This window comes from Anopheles maculipalpis, chromosome 2RL (genome assembly GCF_943734695.1).
Source record: "Anopheles maculipalpis chromosome 2RL, idAnoMacuDA_375_x, whole genome shotgun sequence".
Lineage (NCBI taxonomy): Eukaryota > Metazoa > Arthropoda > Insecta > Diptera > Culicidae > Anopheles > Anopheles maculipalpis.
The window spans coordinates 37,876,896-37,902,271 of NC_064871.1; the positions used below are offsets into that span (position 1 = coordinate 37,876,896).

The window sequence follows — 25,376 nt, forward strand, 5'->3', positions numbered from 1 at the left end:
AATGCGTTCTAACAGTGCAATGACGACGATCACATGATCTCCATTATTATTTACAATCGATTTGTAATCTGTGAAAGATACATACTCATACATTCTTCGCTTCGTCTGGCTAGCACACAAAAGATCACACCTACAATTCAGGTGGCAAAAAAACAGACTTATTGACTAAGCGCAAAACCATTTGTTCAAACACCAATGTGTTCGCTAATCGTTTCCCGTCACGTCAAGCATTTCAATTACGATGGAATGAATAATTGCATCAAATGGTGATGTATGATTCATCAACAATTTATTGGCCTTTCAGCGAGAGAGAAAGAGATAAAAAACTCAAATATCATTATATAACGTTATCTCACCTGGTGCCAAAAGCTAAATTAGCGTTAAATAATTACTCCGCCACCAAAGCGGTCCTGGATCAGGGGTCGACAGAGTTTGAGATTCCAGTCAATTTAATTCTTTTTTTCTGCGGATGGTTTAATGCTACCTTAACGGTAGTCTTCTTACTATCTACGAAACTACAGATATGTAACTAAACAGGACTATCTAATCGTAAACAAAGTTTGGAAGCAATTTGCTTTCATGTAATGTGCATTTATTTTTCACTTATTAAACAGTCCCAGAAAAAAGCCGATGTAAAAATAAATAACTGTTTTATAAAATTTTTTATTATGTAAAAATGGAATAGTAGATCAGATGTTTCATTGCTATATGCTAAGGGTAAATTTGGTTCCCCAATTTATCCTCCTTTGAGTTTTAAACATAGTTTCAATGACCACAACAAAGTACCTTGCTGGTATTACGATTTACATCCTTGGGCTTCTAGCATTTCACGTGTGTTTTCGTGTCACCGAAGTGCTCCCGTCGGTCGCGGGACCTCACTGCCGATTCCATTCTAGCTCTTGCCTATAATTTTTTGTGACATATTCCGCCTTTAAGTACACACCGTCCTGCTTCTCTCTCTCTCTGAACTACTAATGAAAAAAATACGAAACTAAAACTGAAAACGAAGCTAGGATCGTTCGAGATGTTAACTCCAACCTAGAATTCAAAGTTTTTTATAGCTCAGCTCAATTTTTTATACCAGTTTTTATCATCGAAGAATGTGCGGCACTCTTGCCCCAAATAGTGGTGCTCCTTTGTGAAAAAATAACTAAGCTGTTTTTTGATTCGACGTCTATTTATCTCAACTTTTTCATGTAATTCACATTTTTTCTAAATATTTTGTTTCTTTGTGTTTTGTGAGAGTTTATTTAAAGAAGTTTTAACATATATTACAAGATTAAACTCTATTTTGTTGATCACCAGAGAAAAGGCGATAAAAGTGAGAAAAACGACTATTTCTCATGAAATTTGGTATACTATACATAGTCACATTCACTTGGACGCCTAACTGAATTTTTACTGAAACAATACTAGGTGGCTCAGTTACCACTATGTTACACTTGTCCCAACATTCGCTAAGAATAATGTGAAAATCTTTGATCTTTTATAATAATATACGTATACGTGAGAAGTCTTGCTCATTTTTTTGAATCAGCTTTCATATGGCTCGCTTAGGTAATTAAGCTAATACGTCTTTCTTTTTTATGACTCGGCTTGTTGTACAGTTTGTCACCCCTGGAGCTGTATAGTTGTGTCCCCTTCAACATTCAAGATCAGGGCAAATGGTCGGAAGTGCAAGATAGGAGCATTACGGAGAGGCGAAAGACGACGTGGTTGTGTTGGACGCATTAATTTATGGGTTGGTTCGGGAAGTGTAGGGCAGAAACATTACCCTCGTTAGACACTAGGGCACACAGTATGATGCCTCTTTCCTCGGTGGGCTGACACACTGGAATGGAAAATATCACACACAAAGATATTCCTTCACGCATTCCGTGGTACTTTTACTGCTGCTTTGTTAGATAATATCGTAACAACGATCAAGTTCTTATCAACCATTCTCTTTCTGTTCATAAGATCGCATCACTTACAAGGCCGGTGGCAAGAATGAGATTGCAGAGCTCGGAATTGCTCCCATATGTTTTCAAAAATAAATTACATTCCATGTTTGTTGCACGGCCAGTGGCGGTAAAAGTGAATTGTAAAATAGTAACTAACAAATAGAGAGATTTACATGAAAATACTGCAAAAGAGCTACGAATCACCATTATGTGCGCGTATCGGTCAAAAAACATACATTACATGAAATGTACTTTCTGGTGTGGTTCAATAAGGCCTCGCACAATTCTAGGCCTTCTCACACAATATTTTGGTGTTGGAATGATGACCAACTTCGTATCAACTTGTCTTGTATTGATTTCCGCATTGTTTTTATTTTTTAGGAAGTGCTTCCACGCTGCATACTACTATCTGGACGATCCACAGCCGTGTCAGGGCGCGCAGGCCGGTCTCATCGACTGGGAAGGGCCGAGCGAAGTAGGTGGCGAAGTACGCTGTCCCGTTGCAGTGGCAGACTTCGCTAAACATGTCGCTCAACTGCATGCCGACGGTGATATCGGCTTCAGCAAGGAGTATGAAGCGATTCAGGGTGAGGCACTTAACGATGAGTACCCGTCTGAGAATTCGCAGCACCCGGAGAACAAGGGCAAGAATCGTTATTTGAATGTAATTGCTTGTAAGTGCAAAAGCGATGTTTAATCAAACGAGTAAATGCTTTAAGGTTTGCATAATGCATTTGTTTATAGACGACCACAGCCGGGTGCATCTGCGCCAGGTGCCAGGACAGAAGAAATATCTTGACTACATCAACGCTAACTTCATCGATGGTTACCAGAAGCCTCGCGCATTCATCGGTACGCAAGGCCCGCTGCCGGGCACATTCGATTGCTTCTGGCGCATGGTGTGGGAGCAGCGTGTTGCGGTGATCGTAATGATAACGAACCTCGTCGAGCGAGGCCGCCGGAAATGTGATATGTACTGGCCGAAGGATGGTACCGAAACGTACGGCATCATACAGGTGCGGCTGGTGAAGGAGGACGTAATGGCGACCTACACCGTCCGAACGCTTCACATCAAGCATCTGAAAATGAAGAAGAAAAAACAATCGCAAATGGAGAAAACGGTTTATCAGTATCACTATACGAACTGGCCCGATCACGGCACACCGGACCATCCGCTGCCGGTGATAAATTTTGTGAAAAAGTCTACGACCGCTAACCCGCCCGATGCAGGCCCGATTGTGGTGCACTGTTCGGCGGGCGTTGGACGTACTGGGACGTTCATCGTGCTGGACGCAATGTTGAAACAGATCGAAGCGAAAGGTTCACTGAACGTGTTTGGCTTTTTGCGATACATTCGTGCACAGCGAAATTATCTAGTGCAGACGGAGGAACAGTACATTTTCATACATGACGCACTGGTGGAAGCGATTGCAAGCGGGGAGACGAACATTAGGATGGAAGCGATCGGTGGATTAGTGAATCATTTGGATTACATCGATGCACAGTACAAGGTATGTTTCGCAAAACACATTTTAACTTTATTTCTTTATTAATTTATAAATTTATTTATTTATTGACTTACAAAATTATCTGGTCACATACAGCCTGTATAACATGACTTATCCAATTCAAACCTAATCTAACCTAGCGTTTTCGCTCAACTGAAAAGAAATGACAAACAAACATAAAAACCATCAACATATTCGATACATAAAACTAGAATTCAAAGTGTATAGAACGGAAATTCGTCGTTAAAAGAATCCAGGGCTTCAACGTTCAGGGACTGTGAGATCGATCTTATAGCGATAGATGAATAGAGCCGTCCTCCTTCTTTGCTTTCCAGTTCCAGTATTTCCAGTTTAAATAATAACCATCTCGAACGGTATCAGGAGCAAACGATGCTATCAGACTGCTATCATAGTAGTCGATAGTGCATAATCTTCGTTATGTTCTCTTGAATATCTCCAATTTTGTGGATTATGTTTTGTTGTTGTGATGATCAGAAAATACTCGCAAATCCTACTAAAGAACGGACTATAGTACAATACAAAGAATTTAAACGAAAAGGGGTCAGTAATTTTGTTGGACACACGTATTATAAAACCAAGGTAACGTAGGACTTTGGCGACTAGTACCGCTTGGTGGCTTTGCAAAGATAATTTGCTGTCTAAAATAACGCTAAGATTTAGCTTTAAGCAGTCATGAATGTTCAAACAGATTGTTAGATCATCGGTAATTTTTTGGCTTCGGGGGATGTGCTGAAGTATGTCTCTAAAATATTTCCTTGGGGAACGCCCGAACAGTTTGAGAATATTTGTGAATGCGATGATCCGATTTTATTGTTATGCGTCGGTTAGTCAGAAACTATTTTATACACTCAACTAAGTCACAATTGACGCTATATTTGAGAGGTTTCGCTATGATTGGTTATTATATGTATTAATTTTTCGATTCGAACCGTTTTTTCTCTCTTTTTCCCTGTCAGCTTATCGTCAGCTATCAACCGAAAGAAATCAATTTGACCTCCTCGTTGAAGCCGGTAAATGTAATCAAGAATCGCAGCTCTTTGGTTCCGCTCGAAGGTAGCCGTGTGCATCTGACACCAAAACCAGGTGTTGAGGGAAGCGACTACATTAACGCCACCTGGTTGCACGGATTTCGCCGGCTGCGTGACTTTATTGTTACCCAACATCCGTTGATTGAGACGTTTAAGGATTTTTGGCAAATGGTATGGGATCATAATGCTCAAACAGTGGTGCTGCTGTCCTCGGTGGATAATATGGTAAGCATATAGTAGCTTGTAAATAAATTGAAAATTGAATAATGACGGTTTTAACTATGTTCCCTCGTTCTCTAGTCTTTCTTGCAATTTTGGCCTAACGAATCGGAACCGATCGAAAGTGATTACTATCGCATTCGGATGGTATCAGAAACGTCGGAAGATAATTACATCGTGCGGAACTTTGTCATACAATCGATACAGGACGATTACGAGCTGAGCGTGAAGATGCTGGAAAATCCGGCCTGGCCCGATATGAACAATACACGTTCGATATTCGACTTTGCCGTGCGCGTTCACGAACGCTGCAGCGAGTACAGGAACGGACCGATCGTGGTTGTGGACAGGTGAGTGTACAAGTTTAACACTAGTAAAACCATACCAGTCATTTTGTTGTTTTGCGGTCTTGATATTGAAAATAACATAGGTTTGTGGCACTTCGACTGGACCAGTCAAACTGATTCGTTATTTCGAGGACGGATGTCTCGAGTTCTATTCAACCGATTTTTTATTTTTTATTTTTAGTAATAATCATGAACTTTATTTCCAACATAACATAGTTTTACTCATCATTGTGGTGTAAGGGAAAGATTCAGGAAAAATATTTATTAAGAAAAAGCTATAAAGATTGATAGAAAAGTGTGTGTTTTTTTTCGTTTATTTATAGAGGCTTTGCATATCTGAGAATACATTTGCCTTTCCGTAGAAAAATGTAATGCTACCAAAACATAGGCACGACACCAAAGTACAATGAAAAAAATAATTCACTGTTTATTTTTATCTTCAAATAATGATTCAATTAATTTAATTTCATAATTCAATTTGACGAGGGACGAGACAAATTTAATAAATTGTCTCGACCGTTACACTACAAATACGAGTAAAAATATTTTCTGTTGAAAAAAAAGTATATTTCAAACGATTAAAAAGATAAAAATCGTTTATATAAAACTCGAGATATTCACCCTTAAAAATGACCAGCCATTTTGACTGATGGCCGGTCATAATATCACTCTTCTAATATTGATTGTTTTGGTGTTAAGAGTGGATTTTAATATGAATTAAATAAGCGTTTTAAACAAAAATGTACGCTAAATACTGACGAATTCGTTGCTGTGCTTAGATACGGTGGGTTCCAGGCATGCCAGTTTTGCGCCATAAGCTCGTTAGCCATGCAGCTCGAGTACGATCAGACAGCGAACATTTACACCTACGCCAAACTGTACCACAACAAGCGGCCCGGCATCTGGACCTCGTACGACGACATCCGGCAGATTTATCGGATACTTTCCTACATGCCTAAGGAGCTCGGTCTGCTCAAATGTACTGAGTTGCGCACCGAGTTCGACGATGCCGCGATGATGACTGCAACACCGGACCTGTACAGCAAGATCTGTAGCAACGGTAGCATTAACAATCAGCTTACGGGCGGCACGCCGGACGGTGGTGTTGGGAATGGTACCGCGACCACCACTACAACGACAACATCGATTAATCCTCCACCAGGTATGACGATGCCGGGTGTCGTTGCAGGCACACCGAACTCCGTTTGTCCACCGATGGTAACGTTAGGTACGGGTGGAACGACACCTCCACCACAAACAATACAGAACGGCGGTACGGTGATCGTAAAGATGAATGGAGACGACAATGACGAACTGTCGGTTGTGGTAGCTACCGGCAACCATCACCTTAATCTGGACCACAATCAGGCGTAAACCCGCTAGCCGCCAGCCAGCCAAATGCATCCTTAGGGTGTACGTGTGTGTGCGCGTGAGGAGGGAAAACAAAAAGTATTTATTTGCATTTTACAGACACACATTTCAAACTTATCCGTTTTACGGGGGCATGGGTTTATAATTGTGAGAGTGGCGCAACGCTGTTTCATTCGTTGTCACTAACCCTTGACCACTACTTTACCGGTTAAAGGCATCGCTTTCGTCATTATTTTACAACAGGACCGGAATGTTGCTTTTGTACCGTTTATAAATACGACCAATTTATCGCTAAGTTTAAGAGCAGTATTTAGTATACCCGCGTATTCGTAACACACGCACACAGGTGCATACGCGCGCATTCGTGCTCATTTTTGTACGACAGTACGAGTGACGTGATGGAAGCGCCGCTGCGCACTTGCTGTGAGAGATATTACCATTTTAGTACTCGTTCATCCTTAAAGGATTCGAATCGCGAACAATTATATTCCTGATAATAACTGCGTAACACTAAATCTAGTCGTCGAAAGTTTGATAAGAAAAACGCGAAACAAACGCGCCATAATTGCTGACCGCGATTGTGCTTCTGATAGAGGATTGTTTTTTTTTTTTACACTAGCTAGCAACTAACACCGTATACACTCCAAATTATTTAAAAGAAGAAAAACAACAGCACACTTCTTGTCTCGTCTCGTTGCCAACAGACATGTCTGAGCATGTATTACACACACTGCTCCTCCATTGATTGTATTACATTTTCTTCTACTTTTACCCATTTAATATTTACGTTGAGGAAAATTTCTATCGATAAATAATCATATTGATTATATGATGAAAGCACAGTGTTTTTTCTGTTTTATGTTTTTTCCACTATTCCGTACGACGCTCATAGTGTCGATTCTTAGGGTATGATAGATACTTGGCTAAAACCATGTACCACTTTCTTCCGAGCGTTAAGTTCGCATTGTAAAAAATAACACTGATGAATGAAATGAGTGTTGTTCGCATTCGCCAGTTAAGCACGCTTAAGTTTAGCTGCTTAAGTGTGTTTTTTATGATATGTTTTCACTATGTAAATAGCATTTAATTTAAGGTATACAGCTAATAGGCGCATTATACGTCTGCCGAAACTTGCTGCGAAAACAGTAATTTAATTGTGGTTCTGTAAACGAAAAAGAACACTGACAAGATCAATCAAACCCAGGACTTGGTTGTGCGCTATACGTAAACCGTTACTCCGATGATAAGGGGCTGTAAGAAATCGAAATGTTAAACCCCACTACATCTCATTGGGATGGAGTAATTAGGGCTCCAGTTAGCTACCAACCGTAAGCCATACATAATTTACCATTGACAAACAAACACATACCGATGCGACGAATTGAAAGGGGTAAAGAATGTGTAATTGTAAGCAAATGAAATCATACGAAAGTCCGCAAACGATGAGATATAAAGACTGGTTTTCTAACTGCTTCTTGCTCTGTTGACTTCACATCAAGCAAATCTAGGAAAACGGGCGAAAGACACACACACATACACACACAAACACAACAGCAGCACAAAAACAAATAAAATCGTCACACCATGCAGATTGAACCGAGTAACAAGTATTTAAAAGAACAAAAAAGCGAACAAAGAACATTATCGTACATTAGTGAAAATTAATGAACAATAACATAACAACTTAACGAAACGAAAAGAAACTTTTTAGCTAAAAAACAGTGAATGCAGCAAGTCTTTTGCATATTCTGGAATCACGAGGGAAGGATTTGAACGGATGTTCCTAATATAAGCAGAACATTACATTCAAAACATAGAGACGTGTGCGTGCGCCCGAGTGCCAAACAAACAAACCAGAACCGCAGGAAACGTAGACTCATTTTATTAGAAAATCAAAAATCACAACAAAATAGAATATTTCATCCGTTGCTCTAACCCTTTTTCGATGCATCGATTTGAGCTCCTGCATGTCTGCATGTATTACACAAACATCTTAGCGTGTATGATAAGACGCAACAGAACAAAAGGTGCGCGTGAATTGTACGGTTATTATACAATGTGATTAAATCTAGTTTCTATTAGGAGGACCGTCGCAATTTAGACTCATAAGAGTTGCGATTGACCAGGTTTTTTTTCGCTTCGTTTTGTTCAAACCACAACCATCATGTCTTATATTCGAAAAGACTCACAGCATTATTTCCCTGTGCCACCCTTGCGTACTGTACCGGTTAGTTCCCTCTATTTCTAGGAGTACAATGAAATTAGAATAGTTTAGAGAAAACGGACGGAAATTAGAAACGGACGGAGAAATGGACGAAAATTAACATTAGCTTACGAAGTAGCACGAGCATTTCCTATCATCTCTAGAACAAAGATACACCCAATCCGTAGGAAATGCCGTTCGTTCGACCTTATCAAACGCGCACGATAAAGTTAGCAAAACGGCTACAGCCAGTCGATTGATTTAAATCGAATCATGCAATCAGCAGTTATAGTTCCTTGTTCGTACTAAAAAACAACAAACAAACCGATCAATGAATTTTTTTTAAATCATAAAACCACTTTCCTTCCTACCCGGTTCCCTAAAGCCGAGGAACCGAGATGCAACTTCACGTGATCGTGTTCAGATCGTGTGATTCTGTAACTACATTCCGATGTACGATCCGTGGCTACCATTCCATAAGGCACGTGGAACACAGTATTAGTAGGAACTGAAGCCCCCTCTTTCCTAGCCAAGTCAGTATTCCGGTAGATACAGTACAGTTACACGTCCGTTCGGGATTAGAAAACAAGAACACATTTTTCAGGAAAATAAGGAAAGGCGTAAAGGTATGCGACCGGCAGTGTAGAGGGCAGTAAACAAATAAACAAATAAACAATTCACAAGCGCGCGCCCAATACACTGTAGCGTATAATAAAACTTCTTCAAAAGTATCGTAGCTAAAAAATTGCGACATTCGGAATCTAGGAAAATTTTGCAGAATTTTGCACACCGACACAATCCGGGACACAATCTTCCGTTTGTTGAAGCGTTGGTAGAAGATGTAACGGGAGGGAATGTAAAGTAAATTTAAAAATGTCTCATAATTATTAAATGAAAAAAGAGAGGACACTCTGGAATGGTGGTAGTGTGTACGACAAAACAAAAAGAAAACCAAATTTAAATTAGGCTTGAAATAAACAAAAACGATAAAAACGAAGGAAGAGGAGTGAGGTGCAGTGAGTATAGTAAGATCGCAGTCGATTTGGTAGAGAAGCATATAAGCAAATAAATGTCGCCGCGAAGGGCAGTTAAAGGGTAGAATGTGGACTGAACCGGTAGGAAGAAGCATAAGTTAGTTTGTTTGTACACCAGCAGGCCAAACTGTTCGATTTAACAGTCTGAACAGATGGACCCGGGAAAGTGATGAAGTTTTTCCTTTTTTTTATAACTACCGCTCAAGGAAAATATGCATTTATGAATTTAACGAGGTTATGAAACGAACAAATCATTTGATCATCGAGACACGCTACCGTAGATAAAATGGGGTGGAAAGACTAGAACTGTGGCTGGAGGAGTAATAGGAAGTTATTCGACTAGAATAGAATTTAGATGGACATGTGGCTGATGCCATACCTGAAAGCACAAACAAAAAACCCGGGCAAATCGCGCTGGGTTTGCCGACGAAATCGCACGCGCAATAATCCTTGCCCGAGAGAGTAGTGTACCAACCCCGGGGGGAGTAGTAGAAGCGTGCCAGATCGAAGGAGAAAAAACCCCGGGCACAATGGAGAAGGGTGGAATGCTTCTTCCATTTTGGCGGTGCAGTAGGAAATCGAAATAAATATATGTAATATTTTATGTGAAAATTAAAACACAAACTGATAATACAAAACCGTACCCAAAGTGTGTTAGTGTTTGCGCACGGTCCATTCATTTCATGTGAGAAAAAATTATCATTGTAGGGTTTTTTTTGTAGCTAGAGTTTTTTAGCATGTTATTTCAATAATTCCAACATGCAGCATGTTGGAATTATTCGAAATAACCACCCTGGACATCGATTAACGCCTCAATCCCGCTCCGGAACCTGGAGCAAACCCTGACAACCGTGGCGCTGGGTTGCGGAGTCGCAAAAATGGACTTCCTTTTCACCATTAGTTTCGCCTTGGTGTTCCAAAACGATCTATTCATCACATCCCCTTCTGACGACACGCATCCGAATTCCATTCCGTCTGGGGAATGGGATTTCTTCGCGTTCTTCCTACGCCTCTCACGACCTTTCTCGGAGAGCAACTGACCACTGCGGCGTTTGTACGAGGAGTATCGAAGATGCTCGTTCCAATCCAAAGCCAAAGCGGACGGTACCACACCTGTTTCTTATAGACCAGCCATGGCGAGAGTTCCAGAGCAACATAGTTGCCAGCAGTTGACATCGTAACATAGTTGACCAGCAGTTGACAGCAGTTGACCAAGGCCTAAATCAAACTAATCGCAAAGACGCTGTATACTGATTTATGTGCACTATGCTCTCACAATTTTTTGTTTGGTTTATTTTTCGCATGAAACTTATTAACTCAATCGTACGGCGGCCCTTAACTTCGCGGAACGACTTCTCGGATTTTCAGCCACTTCAGTGTCCGTTGGCACCAGCACATGCTTATTGATCTGCTTCCAGTTCGGGCGCATCATCTCCTGCATCGTGTCCGTTTCGTGTGCCAGCGTGTGGCTTATGTACTGCAACGGAACCTTGCTGGCAACGTCATCCACTACGTGCCCGGTCAGATGCCGCTTCACAATCGTATCCTCCAGCGAGTGAAACGTGATCGTAACCAGCTTTCCGCCGGTCCGTAGTAAGTGTTTTGCCAGCACCATCCCATAATTAATTTCGTTCAGCTCGTTGTTGACGAAGATTCGCAGCGCTTGAAATGTTTTCGTAGCTACGTGCGCTGGCCGGCGTAGTTTATCCTGGCGGAAATCGATTGCTGGGCCGGATTCCGGCTGACTTAAGCAGTGCGCCACGATGCTCGCTAGTTCGGCCGTCGTTTCGATACGCTTCACCGTGAAGCGTGCGTTTACAATTGCTCGAGCAATCTTTTTGGCCTGCTTTTCCTCACCGTAAACCTTCAGGATGCGTACCAGATCCGGTTCCTGTATGCGAGCCAGCACATCGGCCGCAGACAGTTGCTCCGGATAACGGTCACTATCCATGCGCATATCGAGTGGACCATCGCGTGACAGCGAGAATCCACGGGACGCTTCATCGAACTGCATCGATGAGCAACCGAAATCGAACAGAATACCGTTAAAGTAGCGCTGCCGGTCGTAACCTTCGACTGTGCGCAGGAGTGCCGGAAGTTCGGAAAACCTACCCAGCAACGGTACGATACGGCCGGGAAACTGATCAGCCATTTCACAAGCCAGCCGATAAGCCAATGGATCACGGTCCAGGGCGATAACCGTCGATCCGGGTGCTGCTTCTAGTAGTGCTCGTGTGTGACCACCGGCACCGAAAGTCATATCGATGAACACCTGCTCGCGCTGGGGTTCGAAAAATTTCACCATTTCTGCGGCCATCACTGCACGATGAAGTGTTGTTGCTTTGTTGCTGCTGCTGGCAGTCGAATAACATCTCTCTAATACGTTTAACCTAACTACACTACGTAAGCTGTGCCACAACATCGTTCTGTGTGCTAATCCTTCCGCTGCAGAATCTGTAAGAACTCGGTAGATAACACTTCCCGGCACTGTTCACCGGAGAGTCCAGTTGCGGTAGAATTTAGACTGCGCGGATAACGATTCGCGTGCACGTCGTTTACGATGTTCTCCAGCGAGCGGAACTGTTTTTGGAGCCTGTCGTCCTTTACAGCGACAATATTGGAAGAGCCTAAGACAGCGGTCAGCTGATCTCGCAAATATTGACCCAAGTCACGGCCCACCTTACTTTTGTCGAGAGGCCACCGCTCCAGCAGACTAAGAAAATTCTTGTAGTGCTGGGACATAATTCTCTACACACGTGCTAACACGATGGGTACAGGTAGGCGGGTCTGTAAAAGTGAAAAAAAATGCTTTAAAACTTGCATTGCAGAAAAATATCGACAGAAAACAACTTACTTTTGTTGTAGTCTTGATGAAACACTACATTTACTAGCAATTTTTCGATTTGGTAAAAGATTACGCCAGAGATGAAATCTGCTTGTTTAGAAATGAGAAAAAAAGTGCAATGCTTTGTTTTGACGACCGCACATTGAGCGAAGTGTAGGTTGACGTAACGGTCATGCTAGGTGACAGTTATTTGAAATAATAATCCCGGTCTAGTCGGTTTGTCGGTTAAAAACTAGATCATTCAAATATATAACAGTTTGATTTCAATTTCGAGCTTAAAAAACATTAAATTTCTTAAAATGTTTTGGAGAACCAAACTTATCCGCAGGTAAGAACAGTTTTTTTTATTCCCACATTATGCTTTGCATTCATAAATCAATTCTATTTTATGCATAGCACGTATCATCCCTGTACGCAATAAACGAGGTGCTGCTGCAGGCGCAATTTTCCGTATCGCGCTAGCCGCTCACATATCGGAAATGGGTAGCTAAAGCATATAGCAGCGATACAATTACATCCGACATCTGAGACCTGACCGGCCGCCACATTATGACACGCGATCGGTTGCTATTTGGCTGACTACGTCACGCTTCACATCGAACCGCGACGTTGGCAAGCGAATTTCACAAAATCTGGGACGTCTTCGTCAACATCGATATCCGATATCCTGCGGGCCGGATGATCGAATCATCCAAGCGAACGAATCGTCGTGACCAACAACTGTCGCCGATTTCCCGTTGGTCGGTGTTTGTTCAACCGCATCGAAGAAAAGTGCTGGATGCATTCGGGCATAGAAAAGAACGGGCCATGCGAGTGCCAATGTTCAACTCAGGTTGATTAATATATTATTACTATTACCAGTTCCCCCAACTCCTTTGGCACCGACAAACGGTTGCTGACGGTTCCTGTCAGGGAACGATTTTTCAAATGCAAATCCTCCCAGATGAAACGATCGTCACTAAACTGTCGATCACATGCAAACGGAAGATTTTGTGTCCGTAATTCCCCTTTTTGAAGTGCTATTGTGATACAGGTATGGAACGCATGTGCCGTTTACCTGATACTTGCGTGCGTGTGTGCGTGCGTAAACATTATCTATGCATGAATTCCTAGGGCAAGTTGGTTGCAATAGATGAATCACGCAGCCCTTGGTAAAAAGCGCGCCAAAACAGATGACAGTTGCACCGGAAAGTGAAGAGACGGTCAGTGCGTTTTAACAAAGTGCAGTTACAATTAGTTTATTTTGTGTGTTGAGTGTTGTAATAGCAGGTGAAATGGAACGCTTGGGTAAGCCAGAAGATAAGTTTATAGTTTTGATCATATACATTCTGAAGTTCGAACTACAAGCAGCGTGTCTTAAAAGTGTTTTGTTTTGATACCAAATGCAGTTGTAAGTTGTAAACAATCTGCACTTTTTGTACCGTTGTTTGTTTGGGGTGGCCTTTACAACGGGTTCGGATCCCATCGAGAGCATCCTGCTGTTTGCTAAACTAACTATCCAGTTACTAGTAAAATAAATCAAATAAGCCTGGACTGATGGCCCCAAGGCCTCTTGAGAATGTAAAGCCAAAGAAGAAAAAAGGAAGAAGTTTGTATTACATGATTAATCTTTATTTCAATGACCACCTCATATCCGGGTATGTTTTGCATCTTTATTTTTCAATAGCACTTAATATAATGGAGTTGACAATACGGCACTGGACCGTCATTATTAATTATAAAATAATATAATGGAGTTAGCAGCTTGAAATTTTTTAAACAATTTTTGTATCATATATCACAAAAACAGTTTTTTGTACATTTTTATGGGAGTTTGTGTTTTGTAGTATTATAAAGCTTGTAGCTTTCGATCTACTCTTCGTATTTGCATGAAATTTTCATGAAAGAGGACACTATTTGATGTTGATCGAATAACATTTAGTTGAGGAATTTAAAAATTATTATTCTTTTTGTTTTGCACTTCGAAAGATGTATCGACGATAAGATGCATCGACGATAAGTAATTGTTCGCTGACCAGTTACTTGCGCTGACGCTTTTTAATTGAAAATTTATCAATCTTTACGTTGTAAAACTCACTTCTTCTTCGTCTTCTTTTTCTTGGCTTAGCGACGTTCTAAGCTCACGCCAGCCATTGATCAAAATGATTGTATAATATAAAATTTTGCTAAAATGTTTCCCGTTTTTCTTTTACTTTATTAATGATTAATCCATGCCTTGGTGATCAATCGCTTTAATTTGCAGTGGATTTTTTTTTTTGGTGGCAGATGCTTGTGTTAGAAGAGATTTAATGCTTGATTAGGATTACGGATACGGGTGAAAATACTTTTGCCAGTCTTCACTTACGTATGCCTGGGTAATAGTTTAACTAAAGCACTAAAGCAACCAATAAGCCATTCGTTTGAATTGTTTGGAACTACAACCAGGGCCTTGAGAATGATAATCCGACATTTCTGCGCCTATTTTTATCGTCTGTATTACCTGGCTTTATAAAAGTAAATAACAATAATACGCAGAACTATGTTGATTGTAATTATTTACTTTTCACATTTATAAAACGGAAAATACATATTTTCATACAAAAAGTATGTTTGATGCTTGATAAACTACTTTAAATGAAGATGTTATAAACAATGAAAACAAAAAATAAATAGAAGAAGATTTTTTCAATTCTCAGCCAACCTTCATTAGAAAGACACCGAATAGCCGCATCTTTTTTGAAATTTTCATGTAAATATGACGAGCAGATCAAAAATTATTAGCTTTCTTATCCGGGAAATGGCAAGCTCCCATACAAAATATATGACATACCCAGATAGATGGTTATAAAAGAAAGGTTATATTTTTGGTAATTTTAGAACGAATTCTCTATACCTTTCCCCAATATATCACCATTAACGTAAATTAGCCGTAAGTTTATTCTAACATTTAGCTACAGTAGTTCTCAATGTTGTAGTACATTGTTGAGACCGTACCTATAATTTAGCATATTGCATTCCAAGCCCTTATAAGTATTCTCAACGTTTGATCATCGGTGGTATTCCATCGGATCATCGTTTCGATACTCAAAAATACGTTCGTCCTTGCACACCCGTTCGGCCATTGGCGGTGCACATAATCAACCATTTCCTGCCACTGGAACGGCCACTACGCAAGATTAATGCACCACACGTCACCATCGCCTTGTGCCGTGTCTCACGTGTCCTAATGCTCGAGCTGGGGAGCGTTTTTTGATTAATTTTCGATCGCATCTTCCATCATCCCCATTCGAAATGTGTGCTCCTCCTGCTCCCCCTGTTCACTTCTTTGCTTTGTGGCGCATTGGAAGAAGTTGTACGATTAAACCTAATTTTAACCACCAACCTGTCGCGTTACATTATTGTGGTGTGTGACCCGCTTACGATTGCAGATGAGTTCGAGAACCAGGGGATTGCTTTACAGATAGCAAACATGAACTCGATTCGTTGTGGACGATGTTTGAGCAATTGGTATGATGAGTTTTGATGTTCCTTTTACAAATTTGCGAAATATCTTCATGTAAAAGAAATTTAGATGTAATGACAAATTGTCCATTCGATGGTCAACCACAAAATGATTTAAAAAATGATAAAGATACGCTAATTTATCTATAAATTCAAGTATACTGGAATAATGTTACTAACTATTTTTGAGCAGAGATCGACTTTAAACTGCATTTGAATGTTGTAAGCGTTATATTCGAATTCAAATGTTGCCGTATATGCCCTTTACAGTCCTTTTAATTATTTAAACTCAAGTAAAATATTTTCAAGGCATCAAATCAGAAACATCTAACACTTCTACTCGTTGACGCTGTAAGGGAACGGCCAAAAACACGAAAGCTAAGCTTAGAGAACAACATTTTTCATCCTAGCCGATGTGTCCGATTTGCGAGGAGATGCGCCTACCACTCTTCCCCACCAAACAGTATCATTTCTTCCCTAGCGTAACCTTTGATAGGAGACCCCATTACCTTAACCCAGTCTTACCCACGAACCCCAACACCCTCTGATCATCATCTGTCTCGTTCGATTCAACAAACCCCATCATAACCCTGCGATTTCCTGGTTTCACACGATCGGATGGCCGTCAGAATCGGCAGATGCAGATAAAGCAGCATGATTGCGAATGACACTCTCGGTCCGAGTCGTTGCGATCCAGTTGCGCACAGTTACCGAAGCTTCTTGCGCGATTGCGATGCTCCACCGGCTCCTTCGGGCCCTTCGGTCCGTCCGATGGAAGCAAACGTCACACCCTCCAACAACCCTTCTAACCCACACATCGGCTATCGGCCACGCTGCGTTCGATTTCGATTTTCAAGCTCACCCAACGGCGCTCAGTACCATCGGAACACTGGTCGACATCGGAACGGTAGCACTAGAAGCGTCCCACAAGTTTGTGAAAGATCTAGCAGTACCGGACGTTGCTGAGACTGTACCACGTACGAAGGCACCTGGTGAACGATACAATTGTACAGACAGTATGCTGAGCGGTGCAAAGATCCTGTCCGGCACGGATGTGGCCAAGTGAGTTGCCGGCTTTCAGCTCTATTGCTTTTTAGGATCCTATTATCATCCCGTGTGCTCCATTTGTGTGTATGTGACATTTGTGCGTGTGTGTGCTTTTCACAGGGAAATACGAGAGCGGCTGAAGAAGGAGGTGGCCGAAATCAGGCGCCAGGTACCGACGCTTGTTCCCGGCCTAGCGATCGTACAGGTCGGTGGGCGCGAGGACTCGAATGTGTACATCCGGATGAAGATTAAAGCGGCGGAAGAGATCGGTATGTACGCTGAGCATGTTCAGCTACCGCGTTCTACCACGCAGGACGAGCTGTTGGCAACGGTAAGTGTTGTGTTCGCCCTTTGATCGTATTCTTGATAAGCCACAGAAGCAGCATTGCGGCAGGCAACTTCCAAACCATTTCGATGCAGTTGTTTCCAAAACATCTCCGCCAGCAGTGGGGAAAATGTATGGGGAAGCCGAATGCATTCCATCCAGGGGCTCTATCACACTTCGATCCGCTAATTTCCTGCGTAATGAGAGCGTGTAGCAATTTGATGGAAAATCTGTTGACACCTTCTCAGGCCGGCTCGACAGTTTGGTTAAATTAGATTACCGCCACAAGAAGTGCAACGGGGAGGTGTGTGTGTGTACTGCATTTCGGTGCTGCGTTCCCTTTGCATGGTAACAAAATTAATGTTGTATCAGACATCGCGATCATCCAAAGGCGGAAAACATGAGTTAATCCGTCGGTTGACATTAGACCGATCGTGATTACCACTTTTTCAGGGAGCTATGCTTTGCAATGTAGTATATTGCTGCGGGCGACATTGTTGCACACAGCTGGTCAATTCGATTAGCTCGATCGATCTAATATTCAGTTTGTTTGCGATCGTTTGGATGAAATACGTAAGATCAACTGCTGACGTACATATAGCTGGGGGAACGAAGTGTAAATATATTCCCATCAGCGAGTTTACTCTAATCACAAGCATATAATCGTCAAGGACACAAGCACTATCGTAAGAATGATTTTATGGGAAAGTGAAAGTAACGTTGTAAATGTAAAACAGGCATCCGGTATAGACAAATGGTTTTTTCGTGTGTTTCGATTTTTAAAAAGTAATTTTGCATAACGATCCTCTCGATCATACTATAGTCACGTATTTTATTCTTAGGTTGATACTGAGCATATAATCAAACCCAATCTAGTTGTAGAACGGTTGAATTATTTAGGTTGACATAATTTAGTAGGAGTTTAAGGGCAGTCAGGTGGCCGAGGCAGTAATGGCACCGATCTTCACATAATAATCGAATCGGTCGGTAAAAGGCGGGTATGGAATCCCTTCCGGACTACTTCTCTCAGCTCAGCTCAGGACTATTCCAACCTCTTTTTCTTGGCTTAACGATTTACTAGCTTACGCCATCCATCGAATGGCTTACTAGACTTAGAGCGAAACGGTCCTGTCGTGTGAAGACTGGCGCCATTGTCGCATTTCCACGAATAAAACGATCATACAATTAAAATGAAGTTAATGTAAGTCCGTAATGGCAGACCAAGAGGTATTAAATACAAAATTTTGCTGGTGTTTAAAGGTAATGAGCATAGCAATATTTACATGTTTTTTTTAAAATAAATTTAAACGACGTTATCGACGACCAGCAGATTCCAGCGTCCTATTAATGGTCTACTATAGAAAAGGCACAATGTTACTGAGCCGGGCCCTTGTCCCGTTCAACGGTTTGAGACCGGAAGATACCTCCGACTCAACCTTTCAAGACCGGAGGATGCCTCCGACTTGAAGAAGTAATTTCGGCTAGTATCCGACCTAGTTTAACTGTTTTCGTTCGCTCGCCTGATTATTATATCTTTTTGGTTGATCGCATGTTTGCCATTAACATTTTGCCGCGTCGGTAGCATACGGCACATCGATGCGTAAACAACACACAAAATGATCGAGAATAAATGTAAAATCAAATATAATTACTATATAGATTATGCTTACTGCTAATGGGATATAAGTAAACTTCCTTGATAGAGATATTTTACGTTAAAGAATCCGGTTGAATGACTGAATCATCAATAAATTTATTAACATTTGATTATAAAGTTAGAAGAGGTTGTGTAATCTTGAGCGGAAATGGGAAATTGGGAGATTATAGTTGAAAGCATGGTTTGAATCCTGAATATGCTCGTAATCAGGGATCATTCTGGCCAAAAATCGAACGATGAGAAAGAATAAAGATGGGAGGCGTCAGTAAAGATATTGTGGAGACAACGGGAAGGAACATTTTAGGGGTAAGGAAGAGCAAAGAAAAGTGCGTTCCTTCCGAACTCTAAGGAAAGGATACAGCCAATGAAGTAAGAATGCGGGGCGAATGTTTTCTCAAGCTCACTTAAAAAAATGAAGTACAAAAAAGAATGAAATAGATCGATTTCAATCAGCATCTTAATTACATTTAACTAACCAATAGTGGGACACAGATGAGTTTGGATAGTTTCTATATTCGATCACACCCCAAGTGTCCTTGAAGCCTTGATTTGACGGTATCTCAAGAGATCGTGCGTATCGATCCAGCGTATAGGACCGTGATTTGGATCGTCTTCTATAGTATTGTGCGGAGTATGTGGCTGCCCGACCTACTTTATTGGACGCAGTTACAGGAATTGTTAGATCGCCGAATATTCCTATCTGCTTGGGGGCAGGGATAATACCTATCTAAGAATAATTTTTTGGGTTTTTCCGAGCGAATGGTTTAGTAGTTTGATTTCTTTCCTCCCTACAGTCCTATCCTATTGTTTGTCCATCGAGTGTTGTATATCGCTTGTATGCTGATGAATGAGTGAGGAAGAGTGAATGAATGTATGTCCGAGTTCTCTCGGGATAAGGTGCCACGGTTTTCACCGGAATCACGGTTTGGAAAAGGAAATGTCTCCAAACCAATGTGTATTGGCAAAATACTGCCAGGCCGTCTCTTATGAAATAAAAAAAAAACAACTTACCAAGAGCGATTTTCTTGAAAAGATGTGGCATTGGAAAATTTTGAAAAACACCCTTTTCTACAGCAAGATGTGCAAAATTGAAAAACCCAAAACAAAACTAATGGCGAGCAACAAGAATAGCACTACTACCTCAGTAAACTTTTTTTTTGTTGTCGTAAATTATAAGAACTCACATGCAAACAAAAACATCCATAAGAAAACCGTTCAATTATCAGCAAAGTTTGACTACCATGCGATTAAAACCGTTTAGCCAAACATTTATTGCGTCAGTACCAGCGTTTGATGTGCAAACATACGGCACGTCATAAACGCCAAATAGTTCAATTAATTGTCCAGAAAATGAGCATCTCCCGGTGTCGATGAGCATGGGTCCTCACGAGCATGCCAATTTTTTAGCTCCTGCTGCACAGCACATAAACTAAGTGCGCGTTTCAAAAATAACGCCACCATAAACCAATCACGCGAAACAGTTTTTGCGATCGTGCCAAAACCTGAACTGAACATCAGCCTCATGGTCGTGTGCCCGAAGTGCAACTGCATTCCATGTGCTACACCAATGTGCAGTATAACGAATGGGATCGATAGTAAATAGCATCTGTCCATGGTTTTGCCTCTAGCGATTGTCCCCTTATCTGAAATTAGTGCCAAGGGCAATCTCGATCCAACCCTAACGTTTGCTTTGCTTCACACCAGGTCAAACGACTCAACGAGGATCCCTGCTTCCATGGCATCATCGTACAGATGCCGCTTGACTCGGAGACACCGATCGATGCACATCTCATCACGGACGCCGTCTCGCCGGAAAAGGATGTCGATGGGTAGGTGTATGCTTTTGGGCCATTCCTTCACCATTGTTGTAACATCTTTGCAAACCGATCTGTTTCCAGACTGAACACCATCAACGAGGGACGTGTTGCTACCGGTGACATGTCCGGCTTTTTGCCCTGCACACCCAATGGTTGCATGGAACTGATAAAACGCACCGGCACTCCGATTGCTGGCTCGTACGCGGTGGTGATCGGACGCAGCAAGATCGTCGGAACGCCGATGTCGGAGTTGCTCAAGTGGGCCGATGCCACCGTTACTGTGGCTCATTCGAAAACGAAGAATCTTAATTTGCTGATCAAGAAGGCGGACATACTGGTGGTAGCCGTCGGACGGCCGGAAATGGTGCGGGGCGCATGGATCAAGCCCGGTGCCGTTGTAATTGATTGCGGCATCAACTCTATCCCGGGTGAGTACCTCGGCTATTCGTTATGAGATTTTGTATGTTATTTTTGAACATGACTCGCTATTCCGGACCTTTCTAGCATCATGTGTTGGACATATATAAATTTGGTAGTTAGGCACCAGCATCCTTTGCTTGATCTCGCAAGTTGGATAGTCAATCCTTACTACATGGGAACGGTCCGGATGGGATTTAAACATCGGTACTACCGTATGATGTCTGGCGCCATTGTCGTCTCACCATCGGCCCATTATGATAACTATTGCTTATATTAAGCTGTGATCAAACCCTAAATCCATTTCACCAAACTTAAGCTACTAATATTCCAAACCAACTTGCTTTGAAACGGTTCGTAGCGCTTCTGACCAATCCATGTTGCACGTACAGCCACCAAGTACCGATTACAGCGGCGCTGGCTGTACAAATAGATTAGAATGTCATTATCAGTCTGGCTGCTGGACACACATGATTCGGCACTCAGCCGAATGTCCTCCTCGTAACTTTCACCGATCGTCGGTTGCATTGCCGTTTCAACAACCCGTAAACGGGAGGATCAGTTTCAACGTGTACCATTTGGCAGGCCGCTGCGAGCACCAATACATGCAATACATTGTCTCGTTTTACCTCTTACCTCTTATTCTTTAGACCCGACCAAGAAGAGTGGCCAACGGTTGGTGGGTGACGTGAAGTACGAGGAAGCACTGCCCGTTGCCTCGCACGTTACACCGGTACCGGGAGGCGTTGGACCGATGACGGTCGCAATGCTGATGCAAAACACCGTTCAGTCTGCGCAGAGAGTTGCTCGACGATTGATCGAGATGGAGTTCCGCTGGTGCCTGAAACCGTTGCCCCTCAAGCTAACCGAACCGGTTCCCAGGTGCGTCAGTGATTGTGAGCTTGTGTGCGTACAGTATTTTCTAATGCTTCTAATTTTTCAAATCCCATACACACAGTGATATCGACATTGCGCGTGCACAGGAGCCCAAGGATGTGTCGATACTGGCGCAGGAGATAGGTTTGATCCCGTCAGAGGTATCGCTGTACGGTACGAAGAAGGCAAAAGTATCGCTGAAGGTGCTGGAGCGTCTCCAGTACGAGGATGATGCGAAATATGTCGTGGTGGCGGGGTAAGTTGCTCCCCAAAAACACACAGATCGCGTGATGACCTTGAAAAGGGAACAGACAGAAGCTGTTAGCTGCCTGCAGCAGTTGATTAGAGCCACTTAAAAATGCTTTTATCATCGTGTTAAGCTACACGACCTACTGCAATGTGGCTGTTAATCGAAAGATCAACCACGTTAAAGCCGTGCTGTTATCAGAAAACGCTGCGCAAGGAATGATCACGGATCTACTGTGAATATTATTTGGCTGACTGTTAGATTGGTTCTTCGTCTTGGTTATTTCTTAAGAGTGCGTAAGACGCATTTTAATACAATCCAATATGTCTAGTATTATTGGTCGATTGTATTTGTAAAAACATGCTTTCAACCTCAGCCTATTAATAGCCTATCTTCTACTTAATCACGGAATTCCTCTTGCCCGCTAGCACCCGGTGTTGCGGTGCTGAGACTAATATTTTTTCAAGACTTGTCATTGTGCTCTGTGCTAGAGGAAGATAATGGTTGTCCATTACGTGATACGTTCGCTGACGTTAGACGTCATGATGTTTATGAGAGACATGTTCCTGGTTACCGAATAATTTCAGCGGCAAAAGAATGCGTTAGAATGATACATTATTTTTTCGTCCACTCCAGAATAACGCCAACCCCTCTCGGTGAAGGCAAGAGCACCACTTTGGTCGGTTTGGTGCAGGCTCTAACAGCGCACAAGCGTTGCAACTCGATTGCCTGCCTGCGACAACCCTCACAAGGACCAACGTTCGGTATCAAGGGTGGTGCAGCCGGCGGTGGCTACTCGCAAGTGATCCCGATGGAAGACTTCAATCTTCATCTGACCGGTGACATTCATGCGGTTACGGCGGCGAACAATCTGCTCGCAGCCCAGCTGGACGCACGCATCTTTCACGAAGCGACGCAAACCGATCAGGCCCTGTACGAACGTTTGGTACCGGCCGTGAAGGGTTCTCGCAAGTTTGCCCCTATTCAGTTGCGCCGGTTGAAGCGGCTGGGCATCGAGAAGACGGACCCGTACGCGCTTACCCCGGACGAGATCCGACGCTTCGCTCGGCTAAACATTGATCCGCACAATGTCGTGTGGACGCGCGTGCTGGACGTGAACGATCGGTATCTGCGCAAGATCACCATCGGTCTGTCACCGACGGAGAAAAATTTGACGCGTGACACCAGCTTTGCGATTTCTGTGTCGAGCGAGATAATGGCCATCCTGGCACTGGCTACCGGGCTGGAAGACATGAAGCAGCGTTTGGCGAAGATGGTGGTGGCGTTTGACAAGACCGGTGCTCCGGTGACCGCGGATGATTTGGGCGTTACGGGCTCGATGATGGTGCTGCTGAAGGATGCGATCGAGCCGACGTTAATGCAGACGCTCGAAGGTACACCGGTGCTGGTGCATGCCGGGCCGTTTGCCAATATCGCACACGGTTGCTCATCGATCGTGGCCGATGATATCGGTATGAAGCTGGCGGGCAAGCGCGGTTACGTTGTAACTGAGGCCGGTTTCGGCTCGGACATAGGTATGGAGAAGTTCTTCAACATCAAGTGCCGTGCATCGGGCAAGGTGCCGAATGCGGTCGTGCTGGTGACGACGGTACGAGCGCTTAAAATGCACGGCGGTGGTCCGATCGTGACGGCCGGCGCACCATTAAGACGCGAGTATATGAGCGAAAATCTCGATCTGCTAGAAAAAGGACTGCCGAATCTGCTGAAGCACATCGAAAATGGTCTGAAGTACGGTGTACCGGTGGTGGTAGCGATCAACGCTCACGGTACAGATACGGCGGCCGAACATGAGCTTGTACGAAAGGCGGCGAAGGAAGCCGGTGCTTTCGATGCGATCGTATCGAATCACTGGGGGAAGGGTGGAGAAGGAGCGGTCGAGCTCGCCCAGGCCGTCATCGATGCGTGCAATCGTCCGTCGGAGTTTAAGCTACTGTACGAGGTGGACATGCCGATCGAGGACAAGATCATTCGTATCGCTAAGGAGATGTACGGTGCCGGTACGATCGAGCTGAACAGCAAGGTCCGGGACGCCATCCGTCTCTACACGGAGAAGGTACGTGTGATTCCGACCAGATCGGCAAACGATGCTCTGGGACAAAAGGTTTTGATAAGTACGGTATATTCACAGGGTTTCGGAAAGCTTCCAATTTGCATGGCCAAAACGTCCATGTCGCTGACCGGGGATCCGAGCGTGAAGGGTGCTCCGAAGGACTTCAAACTGGTCATCAACGACATCTGCCTATCGGCTGGAGCTGGGTTCATTGTGCCAATGTGTGGGGAGATATCGAAAATGCCGGGTCTTCCAACCCGTCCATCTATTTTCGACATTGACCTAAACACCGAGACGGGTGAAATCGAAGGACTCTTCTGAGCACTTACTCCCTTTTGCAATGATACGAGGAATCACATGTTCAACACTTTTTAGTAACGACCACCGGTGATCCGGTGGGACGTACGGCAATTTTCAAGTGGAAGCTTATACGTATGCTTTCTTCCCGTTTTTTTAGACTATAGAACGTAATAAAAACATCATTGACGATTGTTCCTAATCTCGTTTCTGGTTGAGATTATGTTATTTTCATCTTCATGATGACATAGATTGGTTTTTTTTTATAAGATTGCTTGCTGCTAATAAATTGCTTCTTTAGCGCTAGAGTGCGCCATTTACATCGAAAAAAATAGCATAATTGTACATCCGGAAAGCACTTCCAACGGAAATAAATAAATATTTCAACTTAATGCGCTTCTACGTTGCTCCGATGTATTATGGCACTTTGTTAATAGCAGGCTTGTCAAACTCCGCGTACATGATGGCTCCTTTTTTTCTTTTCTATTTCATTGAGCGTTTAATCGTCTCAATCAATAATAAACATAAAATTAAACATTTTGTCACGAAATAGCAAGCAAAATAAATCAAATGCATTTTTTATCTTTAATTTTTTATAATCCATAAAAAAGAAGAACTGCAAT

At 42.8% G+C, this 25,376-nt stretch overlaps 5 protein-coding genes across 6 annotated transcripts in view; 2 read left to right on the forward strand and 3 right to left on the reverse strand.

Moving 5' to 3' along the window:
* Nucleotides 1–6,440, forward strand: part of LOC126556747 (tyrosine-protein phosphatase 99A) — a 39,407-nt gene extending 32,967 nt beyond the window's left edge. For both annotated transcript variants that reach the window (XM_050212217.1, XM_050212218.1), the window contains 5 exons: nucleotides 2,325–2,617; nucleotides 2,688–3,454; nucleotides 4,429–4,725; nucleotides 4,801–5,069; nucleotides 5,846–6,440. In XM_050212217.1, coding sequence (XP_050068174.1) covers nucleotides 2,325–2,617; nucleotides 2,688–3,454; nucleotides 4,429–4,725; nucleotides 4,801–5,069; nucleotides 5,846–6,440 — 2,221 coding nt within the window. The remainder of the gene's footprint in view (nucleotides 1–2,324; nucleotides 2,618–2,687; nucleotides 3,455–4,428; nucleotides 4,726–4,800; nucleotides 5,070–5,845) is intronic.
* The window catches only part of LOC126567112 (synaptic vesicle glycoprotein 2B-like), a 167,565-nt gene that overhangs the window by 103,878 nt on the left and 38,311 nt on the right, over nucleotides 1–25,376 (reverse strand). The window lies entirely within an intron of this gene.
* LOC126558363 (probable methyltransferase-like protein 15 homolog) lies at nucleotides 10,987–12,096 on the reverse strand. Its single transcript, XM_050214365.1, has one exon. It carries the CDS (start codon nucleotides 12,094–12,096, stop codon nucleotides 10,987–10,989), a length of 1,110 nt encoding a protein of 369 aa, XP_050070322.1.
* Nucleotides 12,108–12,422, reverse strand: LOC126559503 (ubiquinol-cytochrome-c reductase complex assembly factor 2). The gene has a single exon (XM_050215671.1). It carries the CDS (start codon nucleotides 12,414–12,416, stop codon nucleotides 12,108–12,110), a length of 309 nt encoding a protein of 102 aa, XP_050071628.1. The 5' UTR covers nucleotides 12,417–12,422.
* Nucleotides 16,718–24,777, forward strand: LOC126556892 (C-1-tetrahydrofolate synthase, cytoplasmic). Its single transcript, XM_050212438.1, has 8 exons — nucleotides 16,718–17,061; nucleotides 17,167–17,377; nucleotides 20,733–20,857; nucleotides 20,927–21,273; nucleotides 21,913–22,144; nucleotides 22,221–22,394; nucleotides 23,022–24,459; nucleotides 24,535–24,777. Exons 1-8 carry the CDS (start codon nucleotides 16,733–16,735, stop codon nucleotides 24,775–24,777), a joined length of 3,099 nt encoding a protein of 1,032 aa, XP_050068395.1. The 5' UTR covers nucleotides 16,718–16,732.